The sequence below is a fragment of the Mesoplodon densirostris genome, chromosome 13, assembly GCF_025265405.1.
Source record: "Mesoplodon densirostris isolate mMesDen1 chromosome 13, mMesDen1 primary haplotype, whole genome shotgun sequence".
NCBI classification, from domain to species: Eukaryota; Metazoa; Chordata; class Mammalia; order Artiodactyla; family Ziphiidae; genus Mesoplodon; species Mesoplodon densirostris.
Genome location: NC_082673.1, coordinates 17,319,503 through 17,344,114, shown reverse-complemented (window position 1 = coordinate 17,344,114; position 24,612 = coordinate 17,319,503). Strand labels below are relative to the sequence as shown.

At 40.3% G+C, this 24,612-nt stretch overlaps 1 protein-coding gene across 3 annotated transcripts in view; it reads right to left on the bottom strand.

Moving 5' to 3' along the window:
- Nucleotides 1-24,215, bottom strand: part of TERF1 (telomeric repeat binding factor 1) — a 37,564-nt gene extending 13,349 nt beyond the window's left edge. The window contains exons 1-8 of one of the 3 annotated variants that reach the window (XM_060115543.1): nt 23,890-24,215; nt 18,614-18,709; nt 15,761-15,882; nt 13,938-14,024; nt 10,246-10,395; nt 9,391-9,503; nt 6,473-6,532; nt 4,672-4,763 (exon numbers count right to left, since the gene is read on the bottom strand). In XM_060115543.1, the coding sequence (XP_059971526.1) occupies nt 4,672-4,763; nt 6,473-6,532; nt 9,391-9,503; nt 10,246-10,395; nt 13,938-14,024; nt 15,761-15,882; nt 18,614-18,709; nt 23,890-24,196 (1,027 nt within the window). In that variant the 5' untranslated portion in view covers nt 24,197-24,215. The remainder of the gene's footprint in view (nt 1-4,671; nt 4,764-6,472; nt 6,533-9,390; nt 9,504-10,245; nt 10,396-13,937; nt 14,025-15,760; nt 15,883-18,613; nt 18,710-23,889) is intronic. The other 2 variants (XM_060115545.1, XM_060115544.1) reach the window with 2 other exon arrangements.
- Between the last annotated feature and the right edge of the window lie 397 nt (nt 24,216-24,612).

Sequence of the window (24,612 nt, the reverse complement as noted above, 5' to 3'; positions counted from 1 at the left end):
AGGCTTACTCATTCCCTGATACTAAACAGTTTCTACAGTTAGTCAGGAACCTAAATAGGTCAAGGGAACCATGGTCTGACTACCATGTAACTAACTCTCTCCTGGGGAAGGCAACTGGATTATTTGCTACGTTTTGCTTGCTGCTTACTCAGAAAGTGCCCTTGGCCCCAGGTTCCTCCCTGCAGTACAACCTACTGCCTGCAGAGCATCCACCTGGGCCCACTGCACTGTCTTTGGGACCTGGCGAGGGGAACCAGCACAACTACGCTGATGCTATATGCTATTGTTATCTGTTGTGCTGTAATAAACCATCTTGTTCTGACCCAAGTCTTGTTGTCCACTTTTGGCACCTATGAAGTGGTAGCAGCTTCACTGCTTGCAATCTTCTATAAAGTGGTTTTCTTCCCCCTGACAATACAGAAGACCAAAACACCAAGAATACTCAAGATACTCCTAAAGAGTAACAGAAAGATGAAGGAAATTGCCCTATCACACACTGAGTTATTACTAAACTACAGTAATTGAGACAATATGGTATCAGTGCAGGAACAGATCATATGTGTTGGTGAGGTTAATGGAAACCACACCAGTTATTTTGAACAGAGATTTTCATATTGGGAACTGTTCTAACAGGTGCTAGAGGACTAAAAAGGCAAAAATAAATTAATGGAGATTAATAATTAAGAGAAATTCATATATAGGTGGAGATTTCAATACTTCTCTCTCAGTAATTAGTAGAACAAGAAGACAAAAAATAAGCATGAATACAGAACACTTGAGAAGCACTATGAATCAATTTGACCTAATCGACATTTTATAACACTCCATTCAAGCAAAATTCACATTCTTCTTAAGTGCACATCAGCAGTCACCAAGACAGACCATATTCTGGGCCATAAAGCAAATCTTAAATTAAAAAAGAAAAAGAAAGAAATCCTCAAAGCCTATTCTCAGGTCAGAACCAAATTAATTGGAAATCATTAATAGAAAGGTATCTAGAATATCCTAAAATTTTTGGAAATTAAACGAAGAGCTGTTGCTTCTTTTTTAAAAAAAATAAATTTATTTATTTATTTTTATTTTTGGCTGCATTGCGTCTTTGTTGCTGAGTGCAGGCTTTTCTCTAGCTGAGGCGAGAGGGGGCTACTCTTTTTTTTTTTTTTTTTTTTTTTTTTTTTTTTTGTGGTATGCGGGCCTCTCACTGTTGTGGCCTCCCCCGTTGCGGAGCACAGGCTCCGGATGCGCAGGCTCCGGATGCGCAGGCCCAGCGGCCATGGCTCACGGGCCCAGCCGCTCCGCTGCATATGGGATCCTCCCAGACCGGGGCACGAACCCGTATCCCCTGCATCGGCAGGCGGACTCTCAACCACTGCGCCACCAGGGAGGCCCGAGAGGGGGCTACTCTTCATCGCAGCGCACGGGCTTCTCATTAGGTGGCTTCTCTTGTTGCAGAGCACGGGCTCTAGACACGCGGGCTTCAGTGGTTGTGGCACTCGGGCTCAGTAGTTGTGGCTCGCGGGCTCTAAAGTGCAGGCTCAGTAGTTGTGCCGCACGGGCTTAGTTGCTCTGCGGCATGTGGGATCTCCCCAGACCAGGGCTCGAACCCATGTCCCCTGCATTGGCAGGCGGATTCTTAACCGCTGTGCCACCAGGGAAGCCCAAACAAAGAGCTTCTTAATAGCCCAGAAGATCAAAGAAAAAAGTCTCAAGGGAAATAAAAATATATATTTTGATGAAAATGAAAATATAAAAATTTGGGGATGCAACTAAGGCAGTAATTAAAGGAAAATTTATAGCATTAAATGCACATATTAGAAAAACCTGGGCAACTATGAAGAAAAAGCAACTCATATACAAAGGGGGAAAAAGTCAGGTTGATATCAGACTGTCCACAGCAGCACTCATAAAGTCAGAAAATAATGGAGCAAAATCTGCAAAGTTGTAAGGAAAAGTATTTCTAAAGAATACTACATTTAGCCAAAGTTTTTGTGCTAATCTCACCCATTACAGCTGAAATCAATCAGTAGTCTAAAGTTGAAATTTAGTTATAGAGGCAAACTGACCCAACCTATCAAAGCAATTCATATTATTTATTCTTCATTTTAGAGGAATCATATGGTTTACTGATATATTTCTTATGAAACAGCATTTATGTGAAGTTCATTGAATCCTTCAGTTTCACCTTCAAAAAATTAAATGTAAATATATTTTAGAGTACATATGTAACCTTATCACATTTTTATAAATTTTTATTTGCTTTGATTCTATCTATTCTTCCATTGAGGCAGTCTATCTATCTCAGTATTTAAGGACACGGGCTCTCAAGTCAGAAATGTCTGATTTCAAATTCTGGCTCTGGTTCTGTTCATGACCTGTGTGACCAAGGGCTTTTTACACTTAACCTCTTTTTCTCTCAGTTTCCTCATCTGTAAAATGGGAGTGATTTAAAAAAAAAAAAAAGTACTGATCCAGATTGTTTTGAGGATTGAATTTATAGATAAAAAGCTTTTTTTTTTTTTGCGGTATGCGGGCCTCTCACTGTTGTGGCCTCCCCCGTTGCGGAGCGCAGGCTCCGGACGCGCAGGCTCAGCGGCCATGGCTCACGGGCCCAGCCGCTCCGCGGCATATGGGATCCTCCCAGACCGGGGCACGAACCTGTATCCCCTGCATCGGCAGGCGGACTCTCAACCACTTGCGCCACCAGGGAGGCCCGATAAAAAGCTTTTAACTCAAATATTAATCATTTCACTGAATGCTGGTGAGACTTTTCTGCATAGAAAGCATTTAAGTGATTTTTTTTCAATTTTTCTGAATTATTTGATTTTTTTAAAGTACATAGCAATTTTACAAAACTGAAAAAAAATTGTTTTTAAAAGATGTCTAAAAAAATTTTTTTTAATGTTTAGCACTAATGAAATAAATATCCTCTATTAGGAAAAAGAGGATACCTAGGTAACCTTTAAGCAACTTGGACTTTTTTGGAGTGTATATGTATATAATACTAACATCTAACAAAAAGTCAAGAAATGTACTAAAACTCACAGGATCTTCTAGGTTCAATATCCATAGTCACTGTCAAGCCACTCTACAATGTGATTACATTCTTCATTGGTTCAATTACTGATCAGCTAGAGTGTAAAAAAGTGTATGCTTCCATTTCTTTGAACTTTGTATTATGAAATTAAAAGTCCAGGAAAATCCCCAAATTATTTTACTCTAGAATTATGATTCCTAGCCATTTTGCAGCTAGGAACTCCACCAACATGAAGCAAATATTTCTTTGAGTTTAACTTTACCATCTTTAAAGTGAGGACGATGATAATATCTACAGATGTAAATGTTTTAGAGCTGTAATTTACAAATACTAGCTAACAGTGGCCCTATCATCAGCCATCAGCTAAGAATAAATTTATTCAATTAATATTTACTTCAGGCATACTATGTACCTGGAATCAAGTTGGTACATCTATTATTTTTATATTGATCAGTAAGTATTTAGATTTGGATCAATAAAGTTTAAAAATCCTTGCATTAGAACATAGTACAGGTTCAATAAACATTTTTTGAATGAATATATACCTAGGAGGAACTTACAATTATATTATAATCGAAAATAATTACGGACTGCTTTTAAGATTTTTTGGGGAGGTTATTGTTGCTTGTTTTTTAAATCTAGCAAACAATGCCTTTTATAAGGATAATAAATTCTAAATGCAATGAGGAATAAATTCTAAATGCAATCTGCAATGACGGAGTCTATATATAGTCAATACTCATTATATTCATGGATTCTGGTATTTGAAAATTTACCTACCTGCTGAAAGTTTTAACAAAAATCAAAACTTGCAGTGCTTTTGTGGACACTGGTGGACATGCACAGAGTGGCAAAATAGTTGAGTTCATGTTCCCAGCTGAGGTTAAACAAGGTCAAGCTCTGCTTTCTTATTGCTTCCAGGCTAGAAATAATTGTTCTTTTTACAGTCTATTTAGTGCTGTATTTTTGTGTTTTTTGGGGGGTAATTCTGCTGTTTAAAATTTTCCCCAAGTGTATTGTGGAAGTGCTGTCTAGTGTTCCTGAGTGCAAGAAGGCTATGAATGATGTCCCTTACAGAGAAAAATATGTGGTTAGGCATGAGTTACAGTGTTGTTGGCCTGGGTTCAATGTTAATGAATCAACAATGTATATTAAATAAGGTTTCTTTAAACAGAAACAGGGACTTCCGTGGCGGTCCAGTGGTTAAGACTCCGTGCTTCCACTGTGGGGGGCACGGGTTCCATTCCTGGTCGGGGAACTAAGATCCCACATGCCGCATGGTGCGGCCTAAATAAATAAACAGAAACACATAAAACAAGGTTATGTATTGAAGAGTTGACCAAAATGTTGTAACCAGAGGCTCAAAAGAACCTAACCCTGTATTCCCCTGTAATCATTCAGTATTCACTAAGTGTTCACAATGACCTTATAGAACATTACCGTAAATAACAAGAACCAACTGTAACTTTCTAAATTAAGCACCACCTCTAATTAACTCTTTGAAGTCATGACATTTAATCCCTTCATGCTTTAGTTTTCTGATGTGTGTTTGTGTGTTGTGGGGTGCAGTCGAGGGCTGGATCGCTTTCAAGGACGTATCGATTCTCCACTCCGAAAACTGTAATAAGTGTACTTACTTCGAGGAGTTTCCACTCTTTCCTCTTTCTTATTAACATCTTGTTGTCGGTTTCCATGTTCCAACTTAGATAAGAAGAGATTTTTGTGAGACCTAAATGCAACACAAAAGCTTGTGATTTGTTCTGAAAAGACTAGAAAAGCTATAGAAAAAGGTAGATGATTTGTCTCAATCTCTATCTAGGACCTGCTTCTACTTTGGTCTGTTTCCCTTTGGTGCTCCTTGCACTAATGCCCCATCGCCCCATCTTTTTTTTTTTTTTTTTTTAGCGGTATGCGGACCTCTCACTGCCGTGGCCTCTCCCGTTGCGGAGCACAGGGTCCGGACGCGCAGGCCCAGCAGCCATGGCCCACGGGCCCAGCCGCTCCGCGGCACGTGGGATCCTCCTGGACCGGGGCACGAACCCGCGTCCCCTGCATTGGCAGGCGGACTCCCAACCACTGCGCCACCAGGGAAGCCTTAATGTTCCATCTTAATCTTTAGCCTCTTAAGATTTTTCTTCTTCAGACTTCCCTCTCTCCCATTTATTTTCTCCATCTCATCTACTCAGAAATCAAGATTCTTTTGGCATTCCAATTAGAGAAATTCCAAAATTACTTTATACATGATGGTAGATATCACTTGATTATCTTCATAGATTCCAGAAAGGGCTTTCTGGAAAGGTAAGACTGTTTGGAAATACAGGATGTGGCAGAATTTTTGGACAACCTGCAATGTTCGCATTATTCCAATTTACAAAGGAACAAACTACAATGGAAAAAAAAAAGTTCAACTAAGCTTAGGCGGCTATTTTATCACTACCTAAAATCTATACTTTGACCCCTATAAGTGCTCTATGCAACCTACTAATGCTTTCCCGCCGTCCCCAAACTTTCCATTGTGCTCTCTGGAATGCCAGTCTCAACTTCTTCGCCTGTCTAAAGTCTAGCTCTCCCCTGGGAACAATATTTCTCTCCTTGTGGCCTCCTCAAGTAGAGATTAGCTTCATCTTCTGCAAACCACAGGGTCCGAGAGGTGGGTCTCTATATTTCCCATTTCCTAATGGATGCCACCTTCAGGATCCTGCTTCCACAGAAACCTTAGCCTTTGAGGATTCATGCCACGGAGGTGTATCGCTATCTACCATTCTCCATAATCTTTCACTATCCTTCCAAGCACCTCCCAGGATTCGCAGACCTTTCTCGATCCCCGAGTGCCGCCATCACCATGAACTATTTCCGTGTTTCCATGGATAACCCGGATGACAAACTGGCCCCTCAACTCCTCATCTCCAGTGACCTCCTCCACACCAGGTCAGCCACCCCCGCGCACGGTTCCATTTAGCATCCCAATTGCTCTACACTATGAAATCACTCATGCAGACGTTCTGCTCTCTGAACATGTTACATTGTCTGTTATAGCATTTCTAATAGATTAAACAGCTTCTTAAGTAATTTCATAAACTCGCAATTGGGGGCATTCACCAGAAATGTCAGCTCCATCCCCTTCCTGCCCCAGCATCACACCCTTGCTTCTGACAGAATAAGAGTTTACTAATCATTTGCTTTAAGTTCAAGTACCCCCTCCACGTGCAAGCCTTGTAGAAATAATGTGAAACAACCCAGGATCCCAAGAGGCAGGTCTCCATAGTTTGGCATTTCAAGACCCATCAGGGTCTTAAAATATCTGTGGAGGTAAGTAGGACCCTGCGATAATTCTTCAAACCATACCATGTGCGTGGCAGTTATTATAAACTACCTAGGTTTGCATGAATTGCTTCAAAGATTTTAAACACAGAAAAGAAAAATGTCAATTTACTTCACCTCAATAAGGATACTGTATCCCCTGAGGATTCAGTTACCGCAGACTGTTTGTCACTAACACTTTAAAAGAAGAAAACATTTGTAAGAATGTAAACAAGAGAAACTTTTCATCAGGATTGTACTTTCCACATAATCAAGCCATTTTTCAACTTATAAAAAGTATCTCTGGAAAGAAACTCTGGTAAAATTAAGACCTTTACAGTCCATTACAACATGGCTAATTTTTGCCCAGATGTGCTTACCAGAGACATTAAATCAATGTCTTCCCCAAACATAAGTTCAGCAGAATTGAGCTGTAACTGAGCATTCACAATGTCACTCTTTCAAAAACTCTCTCATGGATCTTTATTTCTATGAATTCAAGTTTAATTCCTTATCCTCCCCAGCAGTCTCCAACTAGACTTTTTAATAAAATTCCTCCCCTCTGCTATAGTTAAAATTAGCTCCAACAAACACAGCATGACTATCTACAGCTCGATGCCTTCACTGGAACTCTTCCTCTCTCCTGAAATGACATTTCTTCTTCCATCCACCTGTAAAAACCTTAACCATCCTTCAAGGTCCGGCTCCATGTTCACACTTTCTTGAAGCTGTCCCTCAAACTCCTTCAGCACTTAAGTCTATCTTTAAACTTTAACAACAAATTATGTAGTGTCTGCTACTGTTTCTGTTTCAAGTCTGTAATTCTCATTGCCTCAAATAGTTTATAAGCTTTACCAGAACAAAATATTTCATCTAGTATTGACAGCATGAGGGTTTCATCTTTCCCGGCATTTGTCTGACCTTGAAATGACACTTCTGTTTCTATCCTTGCTTTACTTACGTCTTATTCATTCTTGCCTTGAAACTGGCGAATTTGACTCCCAGGATGGTTTTGATATTTGCTTGATTCTTATCTTTACCATGTCTCTAGTTTTTGGGTTTTCTCCGTGTCTAGTGCACTACAAGATGTAATGCATGCCTGGTAATGAACTAGGCACCAAGGATTCAAAGCTATTTAAGAACCTCCAAAACACTCTCCATCTAGTGAGATACAGACAGGTAAACAGATATGTTATTCTCGAAGATAAGTCCTCCTATAGAGGTATGACTTGGTGCTGTGGGAGCACAGAAGTGACAACTCTGCTCAGAGCTCAGCAAGACTTCTTACAGGTGAACTTTGAGCTAGACCTTGAATAGCAAATAAGAGCTTACCTTGAAGAGAAAGAAGGAAATCCAAAATTGAAGCAAGAGTCAAGGCATGAAAGAACTTGTAATATTTGAAGATCAAGTTGTATAGCTAGAAAGTGCCATGGATGTGGGGCAGGGAGGGGTTAATGCTTAGGGACAAGGTGTATATGAGGGAGAAAAAAAAAAATACCCAGAAAGGGGCTATATACGGCTTTGAAAGCCATGCAATAAAATTTTATTCATCAAGTAGGAAACAGAAAGCCAACAGAGGTTATTAAGCTGGAAAGTGAGTTAAACAGATTTATTTTTATGGGAAGCTAACCCTGGAAGTCACATCAAGAATGGATTTGTGTGGCACAAAGCTAAGTAATAATCTAGGATATAAATGATAAGAATGGATTAGAGAGACATTTCTGATATGGAATTCGTAACACTTGGGGAGATAACGAACTGGATGTGTGAGGTAAAGGAGGAGAGTTAGGGTAGAGAGAGACAGATGAGAACATCAAGAGCTCTGTTTTACACACTGAGCTGTTTGTGTCTAGGAGGGCATTTGAAATAAGTGGGTAGTACTACATTAGGAGAATACATAGGAAATGTGTTCATTATATGCAAGAATCACAGTAAGTTCTAATCTTATTTTACTTTAAAGCAGTATTACAGCAGGCAGGAAGGCTGGGCCATAGAATGCACTGGGTCTTGGTATTACTAAACTTTGATTTCCTAAACAAAATTAAATAACTGAGCCAATAAAAATGAAATCCCTACTTCTCAAAATGGGTCTTAGGAAAAACCCAATGAGCAATAAGACTGCAATAGAGCCCTTGGCAAGATGAAGCAGTGAGGAACAGATCATGCTCTGATAGGCAGGGACAAAAAGAATTGTAAGAATGAGCTCAGTCCTCAAGTGTGACCAATGCCATGTCCATCCAACTCACACTCCAATCCCCACATCTCAATAAGTAGTTAAGGTGGGGACTTACAGGGCTTATGTCATGGTCCCAAGAAAAGAGTAATATTACATCCACTGCCAAATACATCCATCCAGAGACCAGAAGGATTTGACTATTTGGCCTTGGTTTAAGGGGGGATGAAGAGGAGGAATGGACCATAGGTTCAATAGAAAAGATCATTATAATGGTAGAGTTTATCTTCTCCCGTAGGGTTAGTTTCTAAAGCAAAAGGTAAAAGCCAATTCTGTAAAAATTACCCTTGAAAATCCCTAAAGAAGAAATAATTTTAGAAACTGAACTCTTGTCTCTCAACTTGTAGGACTGACACAGCCTTGTTTCCCTCCCGCGCTGGAGCAAATCACTGTTTCTGCACTTGCGCACCAGATGAAGCAGTTAGCCTACCCTTAGAGAAGATGAACAATATTTTAACATATCAGAATAACCCTCAGTGCAACAGTCACAGGAGGGCATGTAGGATTTGAGAACTAAGGGGCACAGATGACTCAGGCTTTCAACCTCAACACTGTTCTAGAGTTCATGTTCCCTGAGAATGAGAAATGATGTCACTCACACTAGCTACACAGCGCTATTTTCTCTCTACTTTTGCTTAGCGTATGTAACAGAATATGCGTAAGCCCTAACTCTACAGCACTCGCAAACATCCAAATGTTAGCCGTCAGTAAAGCAATATACCTTCTACTCGATAATCATTTTTATTAACAATGGTTCGCTAGCATCACTTTTACACAGATATTACATTCATAAGACAAAAAATATACTAATGAATTTACAAACCTTTCTCCTATATCCAAATTAGCTTCAGTTTCCAATTCAGTATCATTACTATTAGGTTTATCTTGAGAAGCTGTTGTTCTTGCTCTTTTACTTTCCACTACTTTTGCTGCTGCCTTAAAAAGGGGGTTGCAGGAGACGAAGGGATGCATTAAGACATTTAAAACAAGTAAAATTTAATTAAGCCTTCTTGTTCTTTGACAGTCATAACCCAAGTGTCTCATCACAGGTCAAAAAAGGGCAGTGCGTTATTTTCCCCAGTAACTATGATATCACCATCAGCAACCTGCTTGGTTTATAAGCATTATGGAGAAGGGCTTTCCTTGCACAGGTACTTGATACAGACAGTGCTCTCTAGTCAGTTAAGATAAAAGGTTACTTTAAAAAAATTTTTTTTAAGAGTCTATGTATTTTAAAACTATCTCAAATTAATCAATGCTCTCGTATAACATATTAAGTTAAAACTTTTTGAGGCTGAGACAGGATAAAATGTTGTAAAAAGAAAAATTTTAATGACCCATCTTCAGTCCAATTTGACTTTTCCCAAAAATATGCTAAAAATTTCATTTAAATTTAATTAAACTATTTCTTTTCACTTATTTCTTAATTTGTTTTGATAAGTTTTCCCCTTAACTTTCTATTTTGAAAAATTTCCCCAACTTTTACTTTGAAAAGTTGTAAAAATACTACAAAGATCCACTTTATTTAGATCCACTAATTATAACATTTCACCACATTCTTCTACAAAATCACTAAATAAAATTCTGATTAGTTTTTAAGAATTTCTATTTCAAGTATTCTCCTTTATTGTAACAATTACTCTTAAGTCTGTTTAGAATCTCTCTGAAATATGCATACCTTCATTAGAAAGGTTGATGATTTTTCATTTAGCACATAATTCACATAACTCTTAATTTTCTCCATCATGTGGTTGTAGCTGCAGTGATGAAATAAGGAATGGAATGTATCTTTCTTAGAGATTATCATAAGCAATTTCCTTTTTAAAGGCTAAAGAAAACAGAAGAAACTTATTAACACATAAATCACAAATAAAATACTAGAAATTTTATATTTAACTGAAAAAAATCACTTTATAAACAAAAACTGAAGAGGTTTTAAAAATGCTCCCGTTTTAAATGCCCACCAATATATTTTTGACTTAAAAAAAATTAATATTTTACACATATGCTAAAGGATTAAAAAACCTTATGAACCTAAATATCCATTAGCAAGTTTCAGAAATAAATCATTATCTGTATAATAGAAGCCTTATTTACTATCATAATCTGATGGCACCCTTCCCCAACCCTGGCCTTGCTCTTCTCAAAGTAACCATTATCCTGAATTTAGAACTTTAGCACATCCATGCATTCCTTTGCACTTGCACTATACATATGTATGCATCCATAAACAATATATATAGCATTGTTTAGCATGGTTTTAACTTTATACCAATGGTGTTATAGTATGTGTATTTTGAAACTTTCTATATTTTGCTCAACTCTAGGACATCCATGTTGATTTGATATTTACAGAATTACTAGTTACTTTCACTGTTGCACAGTATTCCATTGATCAAAAATACCATTTAGGGGCTCCCCTGGTGGCACAGTGGTTAAGAATCCGCCTGCCAGTGCAGGGAACACGGGTTCAAACCCTGGTCCAGGAAGATCCCACGTGCCGCGGAGCAACTAAGCCCATGCGCCACAACTACTGAGCCTGCGCTCTAGAGCCCACGAACCACAACTACTGAGCCCGTGTGCCACAACTACTGAAGCCCGCATGCCTATAGCCCATGCTCCGCAACAGGAGAAGCCACCACAATGAGAAGCCCGTGCACCGTGACAAAGAGTGCCCCCCCCCCATCGCCGCAAATGGAGAGAGCCCGCGCACAGCAATGAAGACCCAACGCAGTCAAAAATAAATAAATAAATAAATAAAAGTAAAATTTAAAAAATATATACCATTTATTCACCTTTCCCTCCAACCTGTTGAAAGCATGCAGGCTATTTTCTATTACCACAATGCTATTAAACATTTTCCTACATGTCTTCTTGGGCACAGTGCAAGTTTTTCTTAGACAACAGTTCTTTCAATGCTGGTTACACAATAAAGCTATAAAGCTTAAAAAAAGATTCCACTTCTCAAGCTCTATCCCAGAACAACTGTCACAGTAGGGCCTAGTTTTCTTTCTTCAGTTTTTATTTTTTTAATAAAGCTTCATGGTTTTAAAAGCACGCAGTGAAAGTAAAAACAGTTACTCTAGGGTATTTATCTAGAAGTGGAGCGGCTGGAATGCATGCTTACTGATTTTGTTAAAATGCTCTCCAAAGCTTAAGTACCAATTTACCCTTCTGAGAGGAAGGTATGGCATTCTTATCATTTCTCCACGTTTTGAGCCAACTGTTGATATGCTAAGACATTTTTAATCATTGCCAATCAGAAGTATAGGAAATGCTATTTCAATACGTTACTTGGTATTAACCTGATTACGAATATTAGTGAGGTTGACACTTTCTCTCTTAGGCTTACTGGCCATAAAGTTTCCTCTTCTGTGAAGTACAAGCAGAGTGGAATTTTCAGTAGTCTCACAGTACTAAGGCAAAAAAGTAAGGGCAGGGAACCCAATAAACATACCAGGCTCCCAGCTGAAATCTCAGGAGGGTTACACCGTAGGAACAGGGGCAAATTAGAGATAGAATAAGCCTTACTAAAGGCCAGTCCTTCAGTGAATTAAGGTGATTCCCTCTCCCTCAAACCACCATGTGAAAAGGTACTCAACTTCGTTAATCATCAAAGAAACAGAAATTAAAAACCCAATGAGATAGCATTACATATTTGCCAGAATGACTATAATGAAAACCACATATAAGGTCTGTGAAGCAACTGGAACTCTCCCACACTACTGGAGGAATTGATAATAACTACTTTGGAAAACTCTGGCAGTATCTACTAAAACTGAGTATGTGAATTATCCTACAACCCACCAATTCTATTCCTAAGTATATACCCAATAGAAGCACATATTTTTTCTACAAAAGACATGTAAAGGAATGTAATGGACAAAATACGGAAATAACTCAAATGTCCATCCACAGTAGAATGGATAAATTGTAGTATATTCCTACAATGGAGCAATAAGAATGAACAAACGATTGTTATAAGCAACACCATGTATCTCTCTTAAAAATATACACGGGCTATATGATTCCGTTATATAAAGCTCAGAAATAAGAAAGACTAATCTTGGATGTTTCAAGTCAGGATAGCGGCTACCCTTGAGAAGGTGGGAAGGACAGTGCCTGGAGGGTACTGGTGATGTTCTGTTTCTTGATCTAGGAGGTCACCACACAAGTGTGTTCCTTTTGTGAAAATACACCTACTTATACACTTATGATACATGTCCTCTACTAAAGGTATGCTATTGTTCAATAAAGAGTTCACTAAAAACTGTATAAAACTACATTTCTTTGAATAAGCTTAATTTGCTCTCATAACTTTGTTTTTAATACTGTAAAATTAACTTCTATTGACCTTAACATTACACATACACACAAAAACTACTGATAACATAAGAAACCTCCAGAAAAATAAGCAAGTTATAATGCATTCTTCTACACCTGCACTGCTCAATATGGTAGCCACTAGCCACACAAGGCTACTCAGCCCTTGAAAGGCGTAAGCCCTGAATTTAGCCTTAAGTGTAAAATACACCCTAGATTTCAAAGACTTAGTACAGTTGTACCTTGGTATCCACATGGGATTGGCTCCAGGACTCCCCTCGGGTACCAAAATCCAAGGATGCTCAAGTCCCTTATATAAAATGGTGTAGTATTTGCATATAACCTACACATTTCCTCACATATACTTTAAATCATATCTAGATTACTTATAATACCTAATACAATGTAAATGCTAGGTAAATAGTTGCCAATGTGTGACAAATTCAAGTTTTGCTTTTTGAAACTTTCTGGAATTTTTTCTCCCTAAATATTTTCAATCTGCAGTGGGTTGAATCCCCAGATATGGAACCCAGGATACAGAGGGCTGACTGTACAAAAAAGGGAGTGCAAAATATCTCACCAATACTTATTACATTGATTGTTAAAAAGAATAATGTTTTTGGATATACTGGGTTAAATAAAGTGTTACTAAAATTAATTTTACTTGTTTCTTTTTACTTTTTTAATGTGGCTACTAGAAAATTTAAAATCACATACGGGACTGGCATTATATTTCTGTTGGACTATACTGTTTAAAAGAGAAAACATTGGGCTTCCCTGGTGGCGCAGTGGTTGAGAGTCCGCCTGCCAATGTAGGGGACATGGGTTCGCGCCCCGGTCCAGGAAGATCCCACATGCCGCGGAGCGGCTGGGCCGGTGAGCCATGGCCGCTGAGCCTGCGCATCCGGAGCCTGTGCTCCGCAATGGGAGAGGCCCGCGTACCGCAAAAAAAAAAAGAAAACATTTCTTCTTTCCTCCAATGTTCTTTCAATTTTCTTTATTCCATATAAACGGCTCCAAACTTCTGATTCTAATTTAAATAATTACCGTATAAGAATTTGGGTCACCAAATATTCTTTCAAAGACTTCTTCTGCTTCCTTAAAATTTCCATTTTCCATGCAAACAGCTATAGCCTAAAAGATGGGATGACAAATACAAACCTTAGATTGCTTTTTAAAATATCTAATTGTTGTTTAATATTGAAATAACTCAGGTAAGTCTAAACTACTTCATTTAAAATATTCTTATGTAGCTTACTAATTTTGATTTGATAAATGCTATTAAAGGCAGGAATTAATAAATCAATCAGGAGCTATATTATATATATTGAGGACCCACCTAAATAGTAATTTTGAGCAAAAGGGGAGAGAGAAGAGGTAGCTGGGTGGTGTTTGTGATGATTAGGATATATAAAAGCTGCTACTTAGGACCCCAGGAAAATCGCCAATAGAAACTCAGGAAGCCAGATGCTTTTGAATAATCATTTTATAAACTGGCCTGTTTGATACCATATGTGGTGAGATATAGGACCACCATTACCATCTGGGTAGGTTTGTAAACTTGGGAAAGCTATTTAACCTCTTGGCACCTGTTTCTTTACACCAATGTAAAATGGTGAAAATAATAGTACCTATTTCATAGGGCAGTTAAGGATTAAAGAATTATATATAAAAGTGCTTAGAACAGTATCTGGCAAACAGTAAGCAATATATTATTACACATTTGCTATGTATTTTATGGTAACCCGTTCAACTTTACTAGTATATTTAGCAAAGGCCTGCTTCCCCTAGAACTCCAAAAGATTGGGATAACATGACAAATCCCTCTGCCCTGGGCTGAAATTCTTAAAAGCAGCAGTCATTTTTCTGCCCATTCTCTTCAGGTCTTAATTCTAATTGACAGTCACCACACCATCAACAATTAATTCCTGAGAAGGTGGGAAACCACCTGGATTTTCTCCTACCCAACCATGAAAATTCTTTTAAAAACTAGGATAAGTTTATTTAACTATGAAATTCCTGAGTACATACTTTGCCTGTAAGCAAAACATATTTTCCCTGCTATTATATCTTTGAATGAGTTTCTTTGGTTTGTCACTCTTTAATAGGCTACTCCTACTAAAATTTTCTCTACATAGTTAAAATTTTACATTCTCTTAATCGCAAAAACCCATTCATTTCTTATTATTTGATAATCTTCAGGGACTTCTCTAGTGGTCCAGTGGTTAAGACTCCACGTGTCCACTGCAGGGGGAGCGGGTTCGATCCCTGGTCAGGGAACTGAGATCCCACATGCCATGTGGTGTGGCCAAAAAAATATTTAAAAAAAATAAAAATAAAAGGTAATCTTTAAATGGGAGAGCATAAACCACTGGGTTGTTTGTTTGTTTGTTTGTTTGTTTGCGGTACACGGGTCTCTCACTGTTGTGGCCTCTCCCATTGTGGAGCACAGGCTCCGAACGCGCAGGCTCAGCGGCCATGGCTCACGGGCCTAGCCACTCTGTGGCATGTGGGATCTTCCCGGACCGGGGCACCAACCCGTGTCCCCTGCATCGGCAAGCGGACTTTCAACCACTGCGCCACCAGGGAAGCCCAAACTACTGGTTTTTGAAAGTTGTTTAGTAATCTTTAAATAGATCTGGCATATTTTCCAACGTGGGGGCAATATGCACTTAGGTGGAAAACATTAAGTCCCAACTCTTAGACCTCATGTCAAGACTATAAATCATAGGTCAAATTTCTAAAGAGAATGATTATATTAAATTTTACTACAGGTTTACCATCCAACTTCTATTAAGTGGCTCTTAGTTTCTTCAGAAATTGTTTTTATTTTCTAGCAAAATAATAATAACACAAAGTAACACTCATACCTGAATTTTAATTAAATTCTGTATTTCTTCATGAAGCTTGTCATGTTCCTTTTCAATTGACGCCCAAATCATCAGGGCTGATTCCAAGGGTGTAATTCGTTCATCACTTTCAAACTGTGCATCTTTTAAAGTCAAAATAAAAATAAGTAACTTAGAAAGCCATGAAGAACTTTACTTTGTTAATTTCTTATAAATTCATTTCTTTAAATATTGACTGAGTGTATACTATGTGCCAGGCACTGCTCTCGTATATACCAGTTTAGGGAAGATGTTTCAAGTTAATTTCCTCATTAAAATCAACTTAAAAAAATAAAAAACAGGGCCTCCCTGGTGGCGCAGTGGTTAACAGTCCGCCTGCCGATGCAGGGGATACGGGTTCGTGCCCCGGTCTGGGAGGATCCCATATGCCGCGGAGTGGCTGGGCCCGTGAGCCATGGCCGCTGGGCCTGCGCGTCCGGAGCCTGTGCTCCGCAACGGGAGAGGCCACAACAGTGAGAGGCCCGCATACCGCAAAAAAAGAAAAAAATAAATAAATAAAATAAAAAATAAATAAAAAAATAAAAAAAATAAAAATAAAAAACAGAAAAGACTATATATGGGTCCACAAAACATCTGAAGATTTTCTCTACTAAAATACTGATTTTAAGAGCTGAATAAACGATATTTTATATAAGGTATCACAGTAACAGAATTCTTAAATGGTTTGTAAGTCTAACTGCAGTATAACAGACTTCATTGAGCCACAGCATGAAATTAGTTTATTGTGAAATTTGATTTTCACATATACTACTTTAAATCCTTGTTATATATTTTGTAGATATTTGAAACAGGATCCATCAAGAACTTCTCTCTCTACCAACATTATTCCAATCACCAAGGCTTAAAAACCTAAGGAGTGACTTTCCTGGTGGCGCAGTGGTTAAGAATCCGCCTGCCAATGCAGGGGACACGGGTTCGAGCCCTGGTCTGGGAAGATCCCACATGCTGCGGAGCAACTAAGCCTGTGCACCACAATTACTGAGCCTGTGCTCTAGAGCCTGCAAGCCACAACTACTGAGCCCGCGTGCCACAACTACTGAAGCCCACGCGCCTAGAGCCCGCGCGCCACAATGAAGGGTAGCCCCCGCTCGCTGCAACTAGGGAAAGCCCGCGTGGCGCAACTAGAAAAAGCCCGCACACAGCAACGAAGACCCAACGCAGCCAAAATAAATAAATTTATTTAAAAAAAAAAAAAAAAAGTAAGGAGTCACCGTTTTACTCCTTCCTCTTTCTCATCACCATATACTATCTGTTGCAATATTGTACAGTGGTTTTAAAAACTTTGTGGAGTTTATTCCAGACTCTATCATGTACTACCTGTGTGGTGTTGAAAAAGTTATTTTGCCTTTCTAAGCCTCAGTTTTCTCACCTATAAAATGCTGTAAATAAATACTATGTGAATATTTAATGAGACAATATTTGTACTACTGTTAAACTTTCTTAAAACAGAATTTATCAGCTTATTCTTATCAAAGACTCACAGTGGCTGGTAACTACTTAGCAAATTACACACAAACATCTCCATTTGAAATTCAGGGTCACGTGTAGCTGAAAATCCAATACATAAACTAAAATGAAGTTTTAAATGCTGCCTCTCTTGAAATATAGTGATTCTTGATCACTGACACCAGCCTATTATATCTAAGATGCACCCTGGTGAATTTCAAGATTAAACCATGGGGTCACACACAAAACAGGGATTTTTTTTTGTACCCTTGTTTTGAGAGAAAAGGTTGTTGGAAGGGAAAATAAGAATATAATGAACAACTGCTGTATGTGAAGCCCAGCCAGGCACTTCTAGAACATTCTGTCACATTTAATTTACCAGACAGCTCTGTGAACCATGTTAGCTTATGGTTTACATCGGCCCGTTTTCTTCCTCGGCCACCAGCCCAGCCTACCTACCTACTGTCTCCCACATGTCTGCTTTGCCTCTAGCCCTAATCCACTGACTGTCCGGCTCCAACTCACCCCCACGACACAGCACGCCACATGAGCCAGAGCTGGATGAGTGTGGGTTCCCAGAGAGGTCCTAAAAGGGTGCGATTTCCTGCCACCCAGTCTGTTTATAAGTGAACAGTTCCGTGCGATTACTGCCCACCACTGGAGACTGCCAGGAAAGCGTTTTGTAAATTGTAAAAACCAATATAAATATGGAATTATTTGCATCAAAAGGTCCTTTAAATAACCACGCTGTAAATATTAGCCATTACTGATAAACTGAACCCGGCGTGGCCATTACAATCTAAAATAAACTATGAGGACAAGGGAGAGAGAGAATTATAGTTATAAAATCATATTCCCTTATTAAGTAAGTGCTGAAATCAAGCTCAAATAAGAGGTTTCAAATATCACTGTTGCCAGTTAGAAACAGAGTATGCATGACAGTAATAGGAGTCACCACAAAGTTACCATAGCCCCATTTAGTGACGTCTTTAAGACAGTACATGGAGCATGGTCCCCCAACAGCACCATCAGAATCACCTGGGAACTTAATAGAAATGTAAACTCCAGGGCCCCTCACTCACCCTACTGAATCAGAAACTCATGATGGAGAAGGGGACTCACCATTCTGCTCAGCAACAAGTTTTCTACTAATTCAGAGGCAAGCTAAAATTTGAGAACCATCACTCTAAGAAGATAGGGATTATATTTCTTTTACTAGCTTTAAATATGTCTGTGTATAGATGTACATGCCAAATACACGTAATCAAACTCTCAAAAACAAAGGACTACTCCCATCTGTTTCTTCTCATTGTCTCCCCTTTAGACATAGATTGAAATATGTACAATATAAGATAAAAACATATTTACCAAGGGTTTTTCCGGCTGCAATTCTTGTCAGAAATTGACATATGTATATAGTTCTCAGTTGATAAGCTGTTAGACTGGACAATCCATGGATAATAGCTGAAAGTGAAGAAAGTGAATCTTATTAAAACATCAAAACAAAACTCCAAACTTGACCCAGCAGTGCCTCTGTGTGGTTTGCGGAGAAATAAGTTACAATATCACCCAAAGATTATCATAAATTTAGAGTGTATGCTTTATTTATAGACAGCTTTTAGGAAATCAGAACAAAAAAGAATAACAATGAAGACTTTTCCTTCAAAATAAAACTGATGTTTCACAGGCAGAATAATAAATCTTGAAAACTATGTACTTTCACAGGTAGCAGTCTAAACTAATGGAAAGGGAGATTTAGATCCAAACTGTAAAATGTGTCAAATCATTACCTGGAAACTTACTTTATACCTTAAAGTGCCTAATATTATAGGAAATATATTATTTCTGTCAAGGTTTCAGTTAAGCGAGAGTCTGTTCAGTTTACAAAGCTTTATTTTAAAAACATTTATTAATGTTAATCTCCCCAATATTTGAACACCCACCCAGATGTTATGCTAGGTAGTGAGTACATACAACACTGAGTAAACCATAATCCTGATTTTCACTGAATTTACCATGTAGCAATAAAAGACAAAGATTAACTTAACCAGCAAACCAAAACACAGTCCGGCAGCTGCTAAGCAGATGAAACAAATAAATACATTTATTTGTATTTATCTTCTCAATTTTTTTTTTTTTTTTTTTTTGTGGTACGCGGGCCTCTCACTGTTGTGGCCTCTCCCGTTGCGGAGCACAGGCTCCAGACGCGCAGGCTCAGCGGCCATGGCTCACGGGCCCAGCTGCCCCGCAGCACGGGGGATCCTCCCGGACCGGGGCACGAACCCGCGCCCCCCGCATCGGCAGGCGGACCCTCAACCACTGCGCCACCAGGGAAGCCCCTTATTTCCTCAATTTTAATATGCCATAACCTTATGCTACACCAGAGATTATCTGGACCAAATATAGTCATAATATAATCAAATAGGATTCAAAAAGAGCACAAAATTTATATAAAATTTAAACACAACTTATTCAACAAGGACTGAACATCTACTGCTGGCCAGTGGTAGGGACTGATGTCTGAATAATAAGATAGCCAGTCCCTGCTCCTCAGGAAGGTTTTAGTCTGAGAAGGCACGAATTAAACAAAACATTATGCAAGAGACTAATTAAAATGTTAATGTGTCATAAAGGGTAAGTATGGTATAGCAGCAAAACAGAAGAAAGACCTCATCTGTTCTAGGGAAGAAAGTCAGATCCTTTCTGTCTTCACTTCCCTCCATATTTAGCCTACGTATGCGATAACTACAGATACCCTACACACCACTGGCCTGCTGCTCTTCGTCCCTGTTAGGCATAAAACAAAACAAAAATAATGAAAACCTACTCTGGTTGAACCTGGCTGTCTGCTTTTTCCACACCTGTAACCAAACACTACATCAGAGAGGTTCTAATGACCAGCAACAGTAACAACTATATTTAAGCACTTAGCAGTGGTTCTCAACTAGGGGTGATTTTGTTCCCTAGGACACATTTGGCAATGTCTGGAGACTTTTTTTTTTTTTTTTTTTGCGGTATGCGGGCCTCTCCCTGTTGTGGCCTCTCCCGTTGCGGAGCACAGGCTCCGGACGCGCAGGCTCAGCGGCCATGGCTCACAGGCCCAGCCGCTCCGCGGCATGTGGGATCTTCCCGGACCGGGGCACGAACCCGTGTCCCCTGCATCGGCAGGCGGACTCTCAACCACTGCGCCACCAGGGAAGCCCCTGGAGCCATTTTTGATTGTCACGAGTGGGAGGGGTGCTACTGGCACCTAGTGGCTGAGGTCAAGGATCCTGCAATGCACGGGAGAACCTCCACCTCATTCCCCCTCCACCTTCAAGCATACACAGAATAAAGAATCATGTGGGGCTTCCCTGGTGGCGCAGTGGTTGAGAGTCCGCCTGCCGATGCAGGGGATGCGGGTTCGTGCCCCGGTCCGGGAGGATCCCACATGCCGTGGAGCGGCTGGGCCCGTGAGCCATGGCCGCTGAGCCTGCGCGTCCGGAGCCTGTGCTCTGCAACGGGAGAGGCCACAACAGTGAGAGGCCCGCGTACCGCAAAAAAAAAAAAAAGAATCATGTGGTGCAAAATGTCAACAGGCTGGGGTTGGGAAACCTTGCTTTATGTATAATCAGTTCATCTGCTTCTCTCAACAGCCCTTTTAGGTAGCTGCCATTATTACTACCATTTTACAGATGAGGAAATTGTGGTACCATGGGAACTGGTGGTACCAAGTCGTTGCTTCAAGTCTTATGGCTATAAACCAGCAGAGCCAGGAATCAAACTCAGACAATTTACTATGGAGCCCATGGTCTTAATTACAATTCTACCCTGCTTCCCACGGTGGAGATAGATTAGGAATATCAGTCTGGAAAAGGCATTATCTGAGATAAGTGAGGTGGAGAATAATTCTGAGTTGGAATGAAAGAGCTAAGAATTTTCTAGGAAGCATCAGAGTTGTATATGTTTACAATCTTGAAAAGCGTAGTAAATGAAATGCTATAAGAGATAAAAGGGAGTCCTTTTAGTCAAAAATGGAATACCGAGACAATATTATGTTCACAGTTTGCATATCTGCTTTAGCAATGCAACCTGAAAAAGTTTACTCTTTCTGGGTTTCTGTACCTTTAACCTTCAAATAATGGAGATGATCTACATTATTCCTTGGGTCTTGGGCTAGAACCTTACAAGGTCCTTTTTTACTGAGCCCACGTGTCACAACTACTGAAGCCTGCACTCCTAGAGCCCATGCTCTGCAACAAGAGAAGCGACCGCAATGAGAAGCCCGCGCACCGCAACGAAGAGTAGCCCCCACTCGCCACAACTAGAGAAAGCCCACATGCAGCAATGAAGACCCAAGGCAGCCAAAAATAAATTAATTAATTAATTTTAAAAAATAAATAAATAAACTTTATTTTTTAGAATGGTTTTAAATATACATACTGTAGTGAAGAAAGATAGTAAAGAGGCCCCATATACCCTCCAACCAGTTTACCCTGTTATTAGCATCTTGCATTAATTAGTATTACATGTTACATTAATTAACCAATATTGATACATTAGTAACTAAAGTCCATGCTTTATTCAGATTTCCTTAGTTTTTACTTAATGTCCTTTTTCTGCTGCAAGATCCCAACCAGGGCACCACACGACATTTAGTCATCATGTCTCTTTGGGCATCTTTTGGCTATAACAGTTTCTCAGACTTTCCCAGGTTTTGATAACCTTGACAATTTTGAGGTATTTTGTACAATGTACCTCTCTATTGGGATTTGTCTGATTTTTTCTCATGATTAGACTAGAGTTATGGGGTTTGGGGAGGAGGATCACAGAGGTAAAGTTCCATTTTCATCACATTATATCAAGCGTACATGCTACTAGCTATCACTGCTGATGCTGACCTTGATTACCTAGGTGAGCCAGTGTTTGTCAGCTTTCTCTACTTTCTCCCCCTTTCTATCCTGTGCTCTTCACAGCCCACACTTAAGGAGTGGGGAGTTACGCTCCACCTCCTTGAGGACAGAGTAGCTACATGAATTACCTGGAATTCTTCTGCATCGGAGATTTGTCTCTTCTTCCATTTGTATATTTATTCCACCCTTTATTTACATCAGTATGAACTTTATGGATATTTATTTTGTATTTTGGGTTATAATCCAACACTACAGTTAACCTTTGAACAATGCCAGGGTTGGGGTGCTGACCCTCTGAGCAGTTGAAAATCCCAGTGTCGGCCCTCTGTATTCCCAGTTTAACCAACCACAGATTACGTAGTACTGTCTTATTTACTACTGAGAAAAAAATTGGCTTGTAGGTGGACAGGTGCAGTTCACACCTGTGTGTTGTTTAAGGGTCAACTGTATTTTCTTGCTCGAGTTATTTCAGCTTTGGCCATTGGGAGCCCTTACGGTTGGCTCCCGTGTCCCTTTGTACTACTCCCATAATTATGGGATTTTTTTTTGTTTCTTTGGGGGTTTTGTTTTGCTTTGTTTTTAGCACTTTCTTACTTTCTGTTACAAGATGCTCCAGGTTCAACTTGTATATTTCCTGTCCCAGTCCCAGAATCAGGCCATTTCTCTGGAGAATGGTATTGGAAACCAAGACTTGAGTGCTAAGTGTACCCCTTGCTGCTAGGGTTACGTTGCTTCTACACCCTTTCATCTGACAGAACAAGGAAATATATGAGTATATATGTTATAAACAGGAGCTCATACTGATGTTTCCAATTCAAATTCATTAACACATAGATAATTTTAGCCTCCTCCCCAAAGAGGACTTTTTAATAATTCGAATTATTAAATGAACTGGCTTCATTCCAGGATTTAACCTCCTAATTAATGTTAATTAACCATGGCTTTAGTGTTAGCTGTGACACGGAGGAAAGCTTCTTGAATTGGAAGATAAGGCATGCGTCTGGAACAACCCTTTAACCTATCAATGCTTTAGGTTGTTTTAACTAGTTCACTCCTCTATAAACTGAGATTACTTGCCTAACTCACGGGATAACCGTGAAGCTGAAATGTACCAATACGGTTTTCTGAGGTATTTGATTTCCTACTAAATAGTAGCTTGGGGTTGCGTTCGGCTGCAAAAAGTTGACGGTCAACCCATATAAATACCAGAGCATCTTTCGGTTATCATTCAAACAGCCAGCTAGCCTTCTCTAGGCGTCAAGGTCTCTGTCCATCGCTTACAGGCTGTCCTTGTGTAGGCGGCAGATTTCATTGTCAGTTACTTTTATTCTGAAGCCTACACGGAGCCAGCGGGCTAAACCAGGTTTAGATAGCTCCCGAAGTAATAGAAAACACTGATGCCTAGGTCACAGTGACTTGTTAAATAAATGCCTTTACAGGAGTATCTCTGCCGAAAAAAGCAAGAAACACAAGCGCCACAGGCGACAAAAGGAACTGGACACTGGATTAGGTGCAGTTTTGTTCATTTTAACTCACTTAACCCTTTATCAACTCTAACGAATCTGAGCAAAACTGAGGAGCTGTGAGGAGGCGGATGCAGCATTCGAACCAACGATCAACTCTGAGCTGGGGGCCCTCCGTTCCGGCGCCGCAGCAACCCGATCCCCGACACCCTGGGGGACAGCGCCGCAAACCAGGCCTCGGCAGCCCGCCGCGGTCCCCGCCCCCGGCCCGGGTGCGCCCCGCACTCACCCTCGGCGCTGTCGCGGGTGCGGTGGAAGTCGTCCGAGCGGCCGTCACAGAAGGCCCGGCAAAGAGACAGGCAGAGGAAATCGAGCATCCAGCCGGCAGCTACCGCCTCCGCCTCAGCCACCAGGCCCGCGTCCTCCTCCTCCTCAGGGGCCCCCAACTGCACCTGGCACTCGAGCAGTTCCTGGCACTCAAACTGCTCCTGATCATCTCTCGCCGTTTCCACCATCCGCTCCTCCAGGGAATCCGCATCCTCCCCATCCGCAAGCCCTCGCGGGCTCAGAGCCGCGGAGGCGATGTTCTCCGCCATGTTACATCTCTAGCACGGCTTCTGTCTTTTTCTGCGCGGAGCGACGATTGGCTCGCGCCGCGCGGGGCGGAGCCGCGGAGGGTCGCTTCCGCCCGCGGGAAACCACCAATCACACACCACCGGGATGGGCGAGCGGCTCGAACCTGGCTCCTGATTGGCCGAAATCTGCTCCCGCCTCTGGATGTTGAACTCCCCGCCGCCCAGGGGTGCAGTTTTGTTGGTAAACTAGACAAGTTCTGGCTGGATGCGGAGAGAGAATAGGAGGTCGGGGAGCGGGGGGCTGCTTTATCCTCGTGCTAAAATGCAACACTGACTAGAACAACAACACGGTTAGTTAAAATGGAAAAACATTTTACACTCAGTGTGCTTCAAAAATGAGATAGGTGATTAAAACTTGTCACTATTTTTCGAGCGTA